Genomic DNA, 14,864 nt, shown 5'->3' with positions numbered 1-14,864 from the left:
TATCGAGGAAACACTTGTAAGAATACTTTGTCCTGGGTTTTAATTTTTATAAATTAAACAATCATACATTACCCTTTACAAGTGTATGACTACAAAATACATTTTATATAATAAACAATGTTTCCAGTCAACATTTTTTGAAGAATACAATGAACTCTAAATGTAAGAAAGAAATCATGTTTAAAAAAATTTCTGGTGGTCAAAACCTCAAAACAATCTATACAATCATGGAAAAACTAAAACCATTTGCTTATTCACCAGCTGGTGCCTTTTCCCGTTGCTCTCATCGTTTCTTGTACAGACAGGGCCTCAGCTCTAATCCTGCCTTGACGTTCTCTGGTGCTTCTGCTGTCTTCACAAACTCAAACAAGTAGAAGTGACTGTTCTCTGTATCCTGAGGAGGATGAAAGCAGAATACAAAGTTATAACGAACAGTGACTTATTTTTCTTCCAGAACATACCATACACTTACACAGGTATATGAAAGATAATAAGTACCTTGGAAACCAACTTGAATCCTAAGCTGGCCATTGCACCCATAAAGCTTCGCACATTTTCAAATCTGCTCGCCACTTCAGCAATTTGAAGGATTCCCCTGGAAAAGGATGTCGAGACTTTCTTTAATGACAGCTGGATTGCAATTAAAAGCCAAGTGAAGATTACACATCGGCACATAACTTTTCTTGCAAAGCATTACCCCTTACCCCATCACAAGCACACGGTTGGCTTCAACAAGGAAGTCTCCCAGGTTGGTCCCCATCAGGGACAGACAGAACACAGCTATATCTACAGTAGCATCGTCAAGAGGTACCTGTTGACAGGTGAACAACGGATAGCATAGAAACATTAAATATAATCGAGTTGAAAATGTGAACAGTACCTTAAACATAAATTGTAAACATAACTGTAAATTGACTTTTCTATTACTGCATTCTGAGGTCAAACTCACATTGGCCATGTCACAGACTGTAACTTGGTCACAGACAGGTGCCAAGTCAAAGCTGTGCACTTTGTTCTTTACACTGCTGGCGATCTTGCAGTCCCCACACCCAAAGTCGGCGACTACCAGAGACGAAGGCCTGGAACCAAGGAAATACACAAGCACAAAACAAAGAATGAGATCATCAATATAGATCAAAAAGGTACCAAATTTGAATACAAACGAAACAATGTGCTGAAAATACATGAGTAAAGTATTATGCCATGATGACTGACTTGTGCCGTATGGATGAGATGATGCTGTCCACGGGGTTGGTAGGCCATCTCTGGACCTGTGCCGTGAACCCCTTGTGGTAGATCCCAAAGGCCTCGGGATCCTGTCTGAACATGCGCTTGGCCTCGCCACTGGACGTGGTGTACAGCACCTCGTTGATGTAGCGGAACTGAGCAGCCTGCAGGCGCTGTTGCATGCGGGACCTCAGAATAGACGAGCGATCGGCAGGAACCTTCGGCGCAATCACCTCTTCCTCTTTCTGGTCCTTTTCCGTGGGCTCGTCCTTGCGGTCTGAATCCTGGACATGCAGCAGTCTACGTAGCTTCTCCACCTTGCGCCCATGCGCTCTGATTTCTATCTGGCTCCTCCTCTTACTGGGTCCTGGTTGCTCTTCCACCCTGTTCCCATAGGGAGCTGTTCCCACTTCCTGTTTCAGTTGGCCTGAGCGTTCTAGTGCAACTCCACTAACATGGCCTCCTCCTTTAGTGTTTTTCGCTGCCTTTTTAAGGTTATTGTCATTATTACAATATGTGAGTGTTTCTTTGTCTACAATGGGAGTGATCGTATTACCTTCTTGGACTTTTTTCCTTTTTGAGGTTTCCCTGCTGCCCTCTGTCTGTTGGTAGGGTTTTTGTGTTGGAGATTTGATCTTGGCAGGCTGTTTTTCATCTTTAACACCTGAATTAACTTCTTGTCCTACCTTGCAGTTCTGGTCGGCTGGTTTGACTGCTTCCTGCTTATGTTGTCCATTTGGAAGGTATTTATTTGTTTTCTTCTTCTGGTTCTTCATTTTGTTTCTCCATTGCTTTCTGGTTAGTGTGCCTGTATTCAATTCTGTTTTTTTGACCTCCTTGTCCCCTGCACTCTTTACCTCTGTCGGTCCTGAAGGCAGACAGAACATAGCATCATAATAGCAATAACACATTGTGAATCATAAATCCAATCAGGAATCCAGCAGTTCAGAGGAACTTAAACTCTTAAAAAGTTTAAGTTAACTGACCTGTTATTTTTTGTGTCTTCTTAAATTTCTTAGCTGCTACCACAACTGATTCCTCTTTGACACTGGTCTCTCCACTGTCCTTCTCAGCATCTTCTTTTTTGGCTGCTCCTCTCTTGCGTTTTTTTATTCGTTTCTTCTTTTTGGGTTGTGAAGGGACAGCTTCTGGTTCACTGTCACTGCCCTCCTTCGTGACCGCTGTCTTGGTCCAGTCCGGTACAGATCCAAGCTTCTGGAGAGTTCGTAACAGACTCTTCTTTCCCACGCTCTGTAACTTCAGTGTGGGATGAGAAGAATCAGTATCAACTACAATTTGTATTGTGTACCTGTTGTCCTGGTTTAGGCGAGAAGTTTACTTAGTTGAGGTGAATTATCCTGAATTCAGGTATAAACTGACCTTTGCATTGGCGCTCTCGGTTTTGGGATTGCTGAAGAGTGTTGTGGTTAGATTTTTGGCTTCCGGCTCATCGTTCCACTCGTCTTCCTCAGCGAACATGCTTGAATCTAAATTTAAGCAGTGGTGGAGGAAGAAATCTGAAATCCGCTGCTGTGAGCCATACATAGGTTAAAATTAAGTGGTAATAGAAGAAATATGAATTGACATAGCTTCGAGTAAATACCAAAAAAACTGTTTTGTTTAGCTTTAGCTAAATGTTTAGCTTTCAATGTAATGCGATGGATCTCAAACATTAAGTTGTAAAATGACTTACCTGTCAAATGGCAACGCAATGCAACGTGTATCTACCGGATAAAAGGGGTTAAAAAAATCTGTAATATTATGTGTTTGATAAAACCACGTTTGATTACCCTCACAAACAGCGCACGTGAGAATGAGCTAAACTTGGCGCAGGAAAATGACGCTGCCTCTACCGCAAAGACGATGGGATATGAGTTTCCCAATACTTCAACTACAATTCTTCATTACTAAAGTCCAAGCTTCATTACGCAAAATAGATCCACAACTACAATACAGTTAATGACAAACTTTCACATTTGTATCGAATACATTTTATTAACAAACACATAGTTGGATTAATGTACTTTTTTGTGCAAATCACTAAAATAAAAAAAATAAAAAATAAAACGCAGATCAGGATAGTGTCTTGCCTCAATCCATCAATTTGGTCTGCATTTACAAAAACATGCCCCGAAGGAATGAGCGTTGGGCAAGGTAAGGTAAATTGATTTGGATGATATTTAGAGATGTTGTGTCACGTGGCTAAATCAAGCCGTACGGACGGGGGCCTTCTCTTCGTCAACGCCCGCTTTGAAACTAACAAACCAGTGGGGGGTCCACCTCTGGACAGCCCGGTAACATTATTTTGTGGCAATGTTATCCGATAGAGGGTGCTACGTCGCTAGGATTTGTGGACCAGGCACTATTTTCTCATGACGAGCGAGGGTGTGGACACTGGGGACGTAGCAAGACATTCTATGCTTCAATCTTGGAGATTTGCGTGATTCCTCACTTCTGTTCAACATTATACTTACGTTACAAGTTACATTGTCTGTCAGAACTTATTGGGTAAGTTATGTTGCCGTAGGCTATCAAATGTCTTTATATTTCCCGGTTGATGTTGGCTAGTCAGGCAAAGAAGTGCTTCTTGCGTCCGGTTTCGTCAAAGACAGTCAGGACTGTAGCCTAGAGGCAGAAAAAATTAACCATGGTCTCTAGCGTCAAGCGAGCTAACGTAGCTAGCGATCAGACCTAAAGTTAGACAGCCTTTAACGTTAGCTGTCGTAGAAAGAGACTTATTCAGTATTTAAAAAAAGTTGAATGTTGCTAAAAGAGAACCTGTTTGTTCTCCGAACTAGCTAACCCAGTACAGTGATTCAAAACTTTGCTTCGGGCAGTCCTATAGAAGCAGAGGCCAGCTAGCTTGCAAGCTAAAGAGTGTTGCTACAGCTAGCTACAATGAATGGCTCAATACGTTATGTTAGCATAGTTAACTGTTATAGAGCACAGTAGTGTTATTGTGTATTTGCTCATCACATTTTTGAATTGTAATGTTAAGTTAAAATGCCAGCTAAGCAATTAGTCATCTGCCTGTTTTAGAAGAAGGGATGTGAGTCATAAGAAGTTAGTGTCGATTAATCAGGGTTGGCTCCGTTTCACACCCACCCAACAGGTGACAGCTTCAGGCCCTGCATTTTCTCTGCATCTGGACTGCAGTGTTTTCTCCCCGTGTCTCGCCGGACACTTTTTGTTTCACATTACTGTTGCATTTCTAGGACTGAGTCAAAAGAGTGTACATGGCCGGTTTTCATAATGTAATCATATTTATGTATGCTCCCGTTTGTTTTTTAGGATCTTTAAAGTGTAGCTGAGCCACTCGGACAGTATCAGTGACCGTAGCTGTTCTCTGTCTGCAGAGGGACGAATGCTCTCCAGGCCAGCCCTGAATTCTTCTGGTAGCCTCTCTAGTTGGTCTCGGTCCTCCTCAGTCCTATAGCTGCCCCTGTGAGTGTGACCTAGCAGAAGAGTGAGACATCATGGATGATATCTTCACCCAGTGCCGGGAAGGCAATGCAGTGGCAGTTCGTCTATGGTTAGACAACACAGAGAACGACCTCAACCAAGGGTGAGTCCAAGTCATCAGTCATCTTAAAAAGAAAGCACAGCAGCACTGGTAGAGGTTGTGAAATGCTTATCCGTATGTGTAATATACACTGTAATACACACACTATGGGTGTTGTATCACAAAAGATAAATCATATGTTACCCTCACATGGACACGCCTACCAGTAGGGATCCTGCCCTAGCAGCCTGATCACTCATTTCTCCAGGTCATGACACGCTACTCATCCCATAAACCATTTGAGCAACTTTAGGGAAGGTTATTTCTATCTGTTACCGTGATCCAGTTCTGCTAGGGCCTTGAGTTATCAGTACAATTAGTTCCACACGGATGGAATGGGAAAACATCCCAGAGGGACCCACCACGATTCATCTATACACAACAACCTGCAAAGTTCTTTTTGATTTACACTCACATTACAGAGAACAGATAAGTAATATCAAAGGGTAATTACTCTGTTGTTATCTCTTTGACGCTAAGGGTACCACCCCACACTGGTGCTGGGCTCTCAGCTTGTCTGTCCACATCTGTGTGGTCATGACCTGAGATTTGAACCCACTCCCTTCCGGACACATGACTTGGCCTGGAATGTCATCTTAAAATAAAGCAAAAATATCTGGCAAACATCTTCAAATGGGATGCCTGCTGTTTGCTTGTTTTTCTTGTGAACACAGTTTTGTTCTTCGAAACGTAACAGTTTCTTCGTTTGTTGACTTCCATGTGTGATCAGGTTATTGGAGGTTGGCAGGGATGAGAAGGGGGTCTTGTGCTTTCGGTCTTTCTTAATTGCCTCTTGACAGAGACATCTGGCAGGCCTGTGTGACTGTGTGTCCAGCCTTCAGACCTATGGGCCTATAGGCTCATCAGTATCAGAGAGGACATCCTCTTCTGTATCCTGAGGTGACATAGGGAAAGCACAACAGACCTGATGGATCTCCCAGACTGACGTTACAAGAGGATGTCGCTTTTTTGGTCTTCGGTACAGACGTGTCTCAGCATCGGAAAATTAGCAGAGGCCCATAATAACTAACCTTCAAGGCATTATCTCTGAGGCAGTTCTGTCAGGTGTTAATATGTAGGCCTAGATTTAGTTTGTTTACTATTGAACATCATAGTTGGAGATTTCAGTACTGTGACCAAACCTTTTCACAGTTATCCATGTATAAATCAGTATATTTTTCAAGCATTGCACATGCCCAAATCCTGCTGTTTGACCATGTGTAAGAGATAGACTCTGTGAATTAGAATGACCACAGCAATACAGTATCTGCCCTTACATCTGCCAAACATCTCCATTAGTTGATTGCGTGTGAGGCCTTCCTGACTGGCTGATATATGTCATCCTAGTAGGAGACGCTACACTGGGGGGTTCAGGCCCTGCATTAACTGAGATTGCATGGATTTTGAAGCCCACAATTCAAATGGTCACAACCAGTTGCACTGAACACATCTCCCTCCTCTTCCCAAGTCATGGCAGTAGCTGTGTTGGTAGAAGTATGGGCCTTTTGTGTGCTCGCTAATGGTAGCCTCACTATGCTCACGTGCATGCTGTGCAGAGCGTAGTAGTGGTATGCTGAATCTCCTTACAAGGAGTAACACGCAAGCCTCCAGGGAACCGTCTACAACCCACCCAAAATGAGCAGGGGAGAAGGGGAGGAATTGTTGTGGGCAAGACCCAATGTGAGGAGGAGGGAGAGCGAGGGCTGGTATTTGTGTCGGAGCTTTCCACCGAGGAATGCTCTCAGGCAGTAGCAGAGTATATCACCTTCCTCTTCTACATTCTTCTGTTTCCTGTGCTGCTCTCCCTGTGGTATTAGATAGTGTCGCTAATGTCTCCTATATGTTTCCTCCTTGCTGGAAAGGTCAGTTATAGTGAAAATATCTTAATGAGGGTGCAGTAAAAGGAAACATGTACACTTGGTAACTTTTTTTTCTTTTCAGCGGCTGGTTGGTCCACAAATGACTCGTACTAGTTTTTTTCTTGTTGCCTCTTTTCCTTTAGAGGTGGAGTTTGATCCAAACGTTTCCTTTGTCTCTTTGGGTGAATTGCAGTGAAAATGGCCAGCCATTAGTCTGTCTGCCCTACCCCCTCTCCATATAATACCCTGTTTGTATTCTGTGTGTGTGTGTGTGTGTGTGTTCTGCCGTGGACAGTTCTACTGTGTGTCGTATACCAGAGTGGTGTGAAAGACCATGGTAGCAGTAGCCTATTTATAGTATAAGCAAACCCACAACATTATCTGTAGACATAAAAATCTGTTCCGTTTGTTTTGAGGCTCCTTTTTTGGGTTAGGACGGTTGGAATTGTATACAGGAAAAAAGCTGCTTTATATTTACCTCTCCAGGAAGGTGAAAGGTAGCCCCCCCCCCCGGCACTGACTATCTGGCAGGGAGCAGCCAAACAGACAGCACCCTCGGTCTGGGAGGGAGGGTCACCATGTTGGTCTGAACGAGAGGGGCTGCTTTGGACTGGGGTGTGAAGACAGCTGGAGTCCACTGTAGCCAGCTGCAGGTCACGTTGAAGTCCAGTTCTACTGTATGATCTCTCTGTAGTAAGTCATCTGATGTGAATGCCTGTCTTAAGTGGTGACTTGACTCCTCATTTAATAGGCTAGATGTGTGTATGGCCTGTGTGGGGGTTTAGGCTACATGAAGCGAATTTGTATCTGTCGAATTTGTGCCCGTCGTTTGAGTTCACGGTGATGTCAGTGCTGAGACATACAGTACAGGAGACTCATCCCTGGTGTCCACCGTCAGACTGTCTGAGCCCTGTTGGCAGGTGGATCTGCCTGAAATAACCCCACTCAGAGAGAGAGAGGAAGGGGGGGGAGCAGGGCTGGAGAGCCCCCCTATGCACCTCAACAGTATGACGAGACCCCCCCCCCCCCCCCCACCTTCTGTCTCCAGTGGCTCCCCAGGCAGAGCTAGGCATCCTCCTGACCCACCACGGGGGTGTGCGGTGCGCCTCTACGCCTGGACTCATCGTGGAGGGGCTCTTCCGGAGCCGCTGGTTTCTGCTGGGAGCTCCCTGTTATCTGGAGGGGCATGTTGTGCTCTGATGAGATCCAGTCGAGCTGCAGCAGGTCTCCCACAAGCCCTCATGGAGGGTCTCTGAGGGCCTCATTGATGCTGGGTTTTCTTCAACACAGACTGCCTGTGTGTGTGGGTGTGCTGCTTGCATCACAATACTCCCTCAGTGTTCCAAACATTGTTTCCCCTCCCTCAACTGCAGAACAAGTGCAGGACTTTTATTTCTGAGGATCACTTGGTTGGCACATGTAACTTTTAGCCCGACATCAGAGTTATATTGGGATGAGTTAAGGAAACAGAGAAGAGTCTCTGTTTTTGAGGATTTATTCACCCGGAAATTCCTCCCCAGCCGTCCACAGACAGAGAGAGCTGGAGGGGCAGCTGTAGGGTTTCGGATCAGAGAGCCTCTGGAGAAGGAAGAGGTGACGAATGCCAGTGAGAAGAAACAGAAGATGGAGGGGGGAGGGACCCAGACAAATGCATGATGAAATAATGACACACAGCAGCTGTAGTTATGCTCCAAGTGTAGTTGTGTGTGTGTGTGTGTGTGTGTGTGTGTGTGTGTGTGTGTGTGTGTGTGTGTGTGTGCGTGTGTGTGTTGTGCAGATTGCACACTGTGCAAAGTGGTGAAGGAAGTCTTCCAAATCCTTATAAGGACAGCTGTGAATGGCTCACAATTGCACCCCCTCCTCTTCCTGACTGCCTTTCTACTACAGCCAGCTCTGTTTCCACACACATTTTGACCTTGTCTTCTGGCCTATCTGTCTTGCTGCGAGTTGTAGTAGTAGTCATTGCCATGGTTGTCATTCAGAGCGATGTCTGATATGCTGTATTAAGGTGCCAGTCACTTTCCTGTCACTGAGGCTCCTGTCTGACACATGTCCCTGTCACTGCATCTGAGCTGGAGAGGATAGGATCTCTCTCTCTCTCTCTCTCTCCCTCTCTCTCTCTCTCTCTCTCTCTCTCTCACTCACTCACTCACTCACTCACTCACTCACTCACTCACTCACTCACTCACTCACTCACTCACTCACTCACTCACTCACACACACACACACACACACACACACACACACACACACACACACACACACACACAGACATTGACAAGCAGAAGTCTAGTGGATCAGTTGCTTCCACTTCTTCTTCATTGCTTTTGCAGCTGGGCAGAAGTACAGCACAGTACCCGAATCCACTCACTGCTGCCTTTACTGCTCTGTTCTTTTTCTCTTCGGCTTTTTGATAGTTTTAGGCACTCGATGGCTCAAACTATAGCAGCAGGCCTGGACACCGGCACAGAGCCATTAGCAAGCACAGGAAGTACTGGCTTATCTTGCATTTATGGATATGCTGTAGGGGGCAATTTCTCATAATTTATAACTGGGACTCCAGATGGTTAGATGGCTGTAGATCGTCGCATAAATAGGTTTTATTAGACTGTTAGAAATAGAACAGTATTCAATCTCCAATGCTCTTCACATAGAACAGCCTTAGTGAGTCCAGGGGCTTCTGTGTAGTTCCTGTCCTACAAACAGTGACCAGTTGACATTTCCGTTTCCTCCTCGTGCACAGATAAGGCTAACCGCACGTGAAAGGGGAGATGCTGTTATGTAAGTTGCGCTGCTCTCTCCGCAGGGACGACCATGGCTTCAGCCCCCTCCACTGGGCGTGCCGGGAGGGGCGCTCCAGCGTGGTGGACATGCTCATCATGAGAGGGGCTCGCATCAACGTCATGAACCGCGGCGACGACACGCCCCTGCACCTGGCCGCCAGCCACGGACACAGGGACATCGTGGGGAAGGTGGGGGCTCCGTGTGGAAGGCCGACACCGGGGGGACGTGTGCTCTCTGATCCGTCTGCCCGGTCCCTGATGGGTTTCTTAGCTCCGTCGGTATCAAATAAGGAATCTGTGGGTTTCACTGGGGAAACTCAGGAACCTGAATTGGCGGAACGGCCATCATAGCTGCTAAAGTCCACCATGTCAATAAGGAGGGAAACACTGGGAGCCTTTATTAGTTTTTTTTGATAAGGATGGGTGTATGCTGTTTGGTAAGGTGCTATGTAATCTTGGCTTTACAATCTCAGCTAGTTGCGACCAGTGCCTCTCAATGCATGCCCATACTAGCACCCTTTCAACTGTTACACTCAAAGTATGAACTAGAAGTCTTTAATTTGACCTCTTTTATATCAGCTCCACACTAGGGTTTACATAGGTATACCTTATCCATACAGGGTAAAGCCCTGGTTCTTGGTGTGCTCCTCTTCAGAACTGGTATCCCTATACTCCTGTGGCTACTACAGCATGTTGTCTGTTTCATGATGAGGTTTAATATTAGACATGCTACAATACCTCTGGTATGTGTCAGCAGACAGGGGCGGTTCTCACCAGGCCTGTCGTACATGGCTTAACACCTCTGTGTATAACCCAAACAGGACTACCGTGTTTGGGATGTAATCGAGTGATTTCCTTCTGTTTTCTGTCTCCTCTCAGTTGATCCAGTGCAAAGCAGACACCAACACTGCGAACGAGCATGGCAACACGCCTCTGCATTACGCCTGCTTCTGGGGACAGGACCTGGTGGCTGAGGTCAGTAGCGCCCACTGGTGGCCATTGTGGCCTCTGGGTTTCCGTGACTTTGCTGTCCTAACCGAGGTCTCTGTGTGCCTCAGGACCTGGTGACTAACGGGGCCCAGGTTAGCATCTGTAACAAGTATGGAGAGACTCCTCTGGACAAAGCAAAACCGCACCTGCTTGACCTTCTCAAAGGTAGTGCTTCCTAGACACATCCCCTCATACTGCACATCGCCTCACACCTTCAGCTCATTGAAACAGAATCCGTGGTTTCTCATTTCTTATCCGTCCTCCGTGTCGTTTGGTGGTGTTCACCGTGTGGTCTGTCTGGTTCTCTCAGAGAAGGCAGAGAAGATGGGGCAGAGCTTGAGCAAGGTTCCCTTCAAGGACTCCTTCTGGAAAGGCACCACCAGGACTCGACCACGTGAGTCCTACTGAACACCCATCACAATGGCTCCATAGCTGGACTGGTTGAAATATAAAGCTCTGTGTAAAAGAATTGATGAACAAAGACATTTTCCATGTTGGCCTGGCTTGCCCTCTCCTATGTGGCAGCGAACTTTCCCACGCCAGTGTGCTACGTTTCAAAAGCTGTTCTTTCGAGCTTTTTTTTCTTGTCGCCTTAGTCCTGTCTTGTGTTTGTGCGCATGCAGGTAATGGCACTCTGAACAAGCACGCTGGCATTGACTTCAAACAGCTCTCCCTCTTGGCTAAGATCAATGAGAACCAGTCTGGAGAGGTAAACATGTTTTTGTATTAAATATCTCAAATGTACAAAGCCCTTTTGTCATTCTGTGGAGTGTTCCCTTGGGAGCTGAGGCAGTCTTATTGTTCCTTAGTTGTGGCAAGGCCGTTGGCAGGGAAATGAGGTAGTAGTGAAAGTGTTGAAAGTTCGAGACTGGACCACCAGGAAGAGCCGAGACTTCAACGAAGAGTACCCCAAACTCAGGTAGTCATACTGTGTTTTGACATTGTTGTGTGACAAGATGTTTGTCATGTGATGTTCCAAGTAAAATGTCTGCCATCCTTTCGTTCCAACCTTTTCCTTTTGATTGATTTAATCTTCCGCGTATGTACGTCAATTGGTTTCATTTTGGATTGTCCCCCTATGCAATCCTATTCATGTCCCCATCCTGTTCCTGTCTGCCTCCTTCCCACTGTTTTTGTCTGTCCTCCTTGGGCTCATCCCAGGATTTTCTCCCATCCAAACGTGCTGCCCATGTTAGGGGGTTGTCAGGCCCCTCCCGCGCCCCACCCCATCATCATCACACACTGGATGCCCTACGGCTCCCTCTACAACGTGCTGCACGAGGGCACCAGTGAGTACCAGCCCTCGCACAGCTCTGTAGAGCGCAGCCCTCTAGAGGTCTGGCCTGTGGTCACACTGTCCAGCATGACTGAGATGTTTGTGTCCTCCTCCTCCTCCTGCCAGACTTTGTTGTTGACCAGACCCAAGCAGTGAAGTTTGCTCTGGACATCGCCTGTGGGATGGCCTTCCTGCACACCCTGGAGCCTATGATCCCTCGCCACTATCTTAACAGCAAGAGTGTCATGGTGAGAAATGTTCACACACTTCCTAAAGCTTCACTAAGGGCGATCGTTGGAACAGCTCACCACCAATGACAGAATGCTTTGTTTCTGACTTTGTTATCCGTCAGTGGCATGTCAAATCTGTTTGTTGGTGGCCTATGTCCGTCATGTCTTTCAGAGAGCTTTCTGTGAGTAACCCACAAATCCTTTGTGTCCCTGAAATATGTTGACAGATTGATGAGGACATGACAGCCAGAATTAGCATGTCAGACGTTAAGTTCTCCTTCCAGTGTCCTGGTAGGATGTACTCTCCAGCCTGGGTCGCTCCTGAAGGTACACCTCCCACCATGTCGTAGCTGGGGGGGGGGGGGGGGGGGTCACTCCATTTAGATGGACTGATTTTTGTATATCTTTGTGAAAGGTTGTTTCTTTTTAATGATCCTTTTGCCTGTCCCCGTCATGTGCAGCCCTGCAGAAGAAGCCTGAGGAGATCAACAGAAGGTCATCTGACATGTGGAGCTTCGCCGTGTTGCTTTGGGAGCTGGTCACCAGAGAAGTGCCCTTTGCTGACCTCTCCAACATGGAAATCGGCATGAAGGTGAGAGCACCTGTCGGTTTGGTGTTAGTTCTTGTTGCTCTCAGAGTCCCTCTGATGTTCTCGTCTGCTCTTCTGCCCTAAGGTGGCCCTGGAAGGCCTCAGGCCCACCATCCCGCCTGGCATCTCGCCCCACATCTGCAAGCTCATGAAGATCTGCATGAATGAAGATCCGGCCAAAAGACCTAAGTTTGACATGATCGTACCCATCCTGGAAAAAATGCAGGACAAGTGAAACAGCCTTTTCACCTTGAACGCAACCCCCCACCACCACCACCACCACCCCAACCCCGAAGCCCCAGATATCCTCGGGAATACCACCCAGAGATGTGGTGCTTACCAGTATTGCCTTAAACTCTTACTGTCACTACTTACTGCTGCTCTCAACGCCACTGTCACTTCTCTGAAATGAAAACCGCAACAGTCACTTATTTTATTTTTGGGTTTGATTTTAATTTAGCTCTTTCTCTTCCCCCCCCCCCCCCCTCGACTTACCAAGACTTATTTTTATTCGTATTCTCAACATCTATGACATTGTTGCATCGTCACGCTCTTGCAGGAATTACGTTGCATCATCACATCCTTGCAGGAATCATGAATTGACTGTCCAGACTGTTCCTGTCTCAATCATGTGGACTAAGTAGAAGCCTCAGTCTGTCTCTGTGTGACTGTTTAACCTGTGGAGGTCAGTGTTCCACTGCTTCCTTTAATGTTGAACCTTTCCTTTACCTCTGGAGGGGGCTCACTATCTAAGGTCAGACACTGTAACGCGGCCTGTGCCCTCATACCTATATCTGATAATGGAAGCTCTTATGAAAACATTACATGTTATATGATCCAGAATCTTGTCTTGTTTAAAAAAAAAAAAAAACTGTTTGTTGTTTGTCGTATTAAGGGCAAGTTATATGTATGCAATTGGGTTGTATGACTACTGCCTCTGCTGTAAGCCTCTGTCAGACCAAATGTTTCAACAGTGTTCTCCACGGAGTTAGGATGAAGAAAGGAATTCATTTGTCTCTACATGTGTACTTTGACAGTGTTACTCCATTCATGGAGTTGTAAGGATGTGTAATCTGGGAGGTTGTCCTCCTAAACCACAGCCTTCTTTAGACTTGTCTCTGCAATCACCTGGAGCTGAACTGTAAGTCCGGCCAAATGTGACTTTATTTGCTGAATCAGAAATTCTCACTTTGGTGGTTGCTGTTGCACTTGTATTTCATAAAGGAATAATGCATTGTGTTCATGTGTTGTTCTTTTACCAGCTTGCTTGTGTTCCACCATTGTGTTTATGCCTCAGGCAACTTCCAGCATTTCACAGAAAGATGAAGATGCAACGGACAATGAGGGGAGATAACATTTACATTTGGCCATCTGTCACTTTGTTTCCGCTTGCTTTTTTACTTTAATACATTGTTGCAACCCCCCTGGGTTATTTCCATCTTTGGCTCATCATGTTAAACTGCCTTTTATTTTTTTATTTTATAACATGCATTCTTTCTGTACCTCCACTAGCTTGCTTGTTTGTGCTGAATCACAGGGGTAAAAGCCAAAAACAAGCATGCTTATACCATACAAATGTATGTAATTTATATAAAAGTATATTAAAAAGAGAAATCTGCATCTCGTCTAAAAAATATTTTGCTTCTTGTTTATCCCTGTACACAAAGGGGCTTGTAGTTTTCAAAACTGTTCAATGGTGACAACGATTATTGAAGTTTTTACAATGTAAATTTCGAAAACTTTTTCAACCTTTCCCAAAAAATCTTTTCAACCTTTCATAAGTTTTTTTGAAACATTCTGTTTAAGGAGATGAGAGAAGACCAGAGAAGCCAGAGCAGAATTTAGTAGATTCCTCATTGAGTACTCATTAATGATGCAATTATGTTTTCAAACTTTCAGAACTTAATGTTGAGAATATTTTTCAAACCTTTAGTAACTTTTTTACTACAGCCCCACCATGAAACAAGCAAGAAAATGGTGTATTCACATTGAAATGCAGACATTGATTTGAGCCCCACGACTGTATGGATTACTTAAAATAATGTTGCAAATAACGTTGAGACCTATGACAGATTGTCAAAATGCAAAAACACAAGGATTTACATTTTGGACAAGTCAAGTTCAGTTTGGGACGATTCATTTTGTACTTCGGGACGGTAGTGGGACAGTGAGGAAAAAAGTTGCGAGCCCTGGATGTAACTAACACATTGGATAAGTGATTTATGAATATGTAACAATCATTATTATTATTATTACGTTAATATAATGTCCGATTATTTGTTATATGTATAGGTGTATTTTTAAACGCGACTATGCGATTTAAAATCTAAGCGCATTTACAAATACGT

The 14,864-nt window shown here is 45.2% G+C and overlaps 2 protein-coding genes across 6 annotated transcripts; one reads left to right on the top strand and one right to left on the bottom strand.

The window, feature by feature from the left end:
• Positions 1 to 23: 23 nt before the first annotated feature.
• rrp8 (ribosomal RNA processing 8) lies at positions 24 to 3,079 on the bottom strand. Of its 3 annotated transcripts, XM_084673515.1 has the most exons (9): positions 2,921 to 3,079; positions 2,608 to 2,714; positions 2,214 to 2,484; positions 1,914 to 2,095; positions 1,216 to 1,829; positions 950 to 1,079; positions 705 to 811; positions 499 to 595; positions 24 to 394 (listed from the first exon to the last, which is right to left on the bottom strand). In XM_084673515.1, exons 2-9 carry the CDS (start codon positions 2,704 to 2,706, stop codon positions 284 to 286), a joined length of 1,611 nt encoding a protein of 536 aa, XP_084529641.1. In that variant the 5' UTR covers positions 2,707 to 2,714; positions 2,921 to 3,079; the 3' UTR covers positions 24 to 283. The 3 variants fall into 3 exon arrangements, with proteins under 3 accessions (XP_084529641.1, XP_084529639.1, XP_084529640.1); XM_084673513.1 differs by having other exon boundaries at positions 1,216 to 2,095; XM_084673514.1 differs by having other exon boundaries at positions 1,216 to 2,095; positions 2,608 to 2,757; positions 2,921 to 3,067.
• Positions 3,080 to 3,516: 437 nt separating this feature from the next.
• Positions 3,517 to 14,152, top strand: LOC146257616 (scaffold protein ILK). 3 transcript variants are annotated; one of them, XM_084673516.1, is made up of 13 exons: positions 3,517 to 3,735; positions 4,519 to 4,792; positions 9,455 to 9,620; positions 10,311 to 10,406; positions 10,490 to 10,586; positions 10,732 to 10,815; positions 11,045 to 11,130; positions 11,231 to 11,340; positions 11,583 to 11,710; positions 11,824 to 11,945; positions 12,155 to 12,254; positions 12,389 to 12,519; positions 12,602 to 14,152. In XM_084673516.1, exons 2-13 carry the CDS (start codon positions 4,704 to 4,706, stop codon positions 12,749 to 12,751), a joined length of 1,359 nt encoding a protein of 452 aa, XP_084529642.1. In that variant the 5' UTR covers positions 3,517 to 3,735; positions 4,519 to 4,703; the 3' UTR covers positions 12,752 to 14,152. The 3 variants fall into 3 exon arrangements, with proteins under 3 accessions (XP_084529642.1, XP_084529643.1, XP_084529644.1); XM_084673517.1 differs by having other exon boundaries at positions 3,518 to 3,735; positions 4,584 to 4,792; XM_084673518.1 differs by lacking the exon at positions 3,517 to 3,735 and adding an exon at positions 3,905 to 4,339 and having other exon boundaries at positions 4,584 to 4,792.
• Positions 14,153 to 14,864: the final 712 nt, after the last annotated feature.

Source organism: Hypomesus nipponensis, chromosome 15 (assembly GCF_054491055.1).
Source record: "Hypomesus nipponensis isolate SF chromosome 15, ASM5449105v1, whole genome shotgun sequence".
NCBI classification, from domain to species: domain Eukaryota; kingdom Metazoa; phylum Chordata; class Actinopteri; order Osmeriformes; family Osmeridae; genus Hypomesus; species Hypomesus nipponensis.
This window is presented reverse-complemented; position numbering and strand designations above follow the sequence as displayed.

Excerpts from the sequence above, each read along its gene's own strand:
- rrp8 (XM_084673513.1), bottom strand. The coding sequence starts at position 2,706 with ATGTTCGCTGAGGAAGACGAGTGGAACGATGAGCCGGAAGCCAAAAAT. Across the intron at positions 2,485-2,607 it reads CCGAGAGCGCCAATGCAAAG|TTACAGAGCGTGGGAAAGAA; the intron begins GTCAGTTTATAC and ends CCCACACTGAAG. Across the intron at positions 395-498 it reads GATTCAAGTTGGTTTCCAAG|GATACAGAGAACAGTCACTT; the intron begins GTACTTATTATC and ends CATCCTCCTCAG.
- LOC146257616 (XM_084673516.1), top strand. The coding sequence starts at position 4,704 with ATGGATGATATCTTCACCCAGTGCCGGGAAGGCAATGCAGTGGCAGTT. Across the intron at positions 10,407-10,489 it reads GACAGGACCTGGTGGCTGAG|GACCTGGTGACTAACGGGGC; the intron begins GTCAGTAGCGCC and ends TGTGTGCCTCAG. Across the intron at positions 12,255-12,388 it reads AGCCTGGGTCGCTCCTGAAG|CCCTGCAGAAGAAGCCTGAG; the intron begins GTACACCTCCCA and ends CGTCATGTGCAG.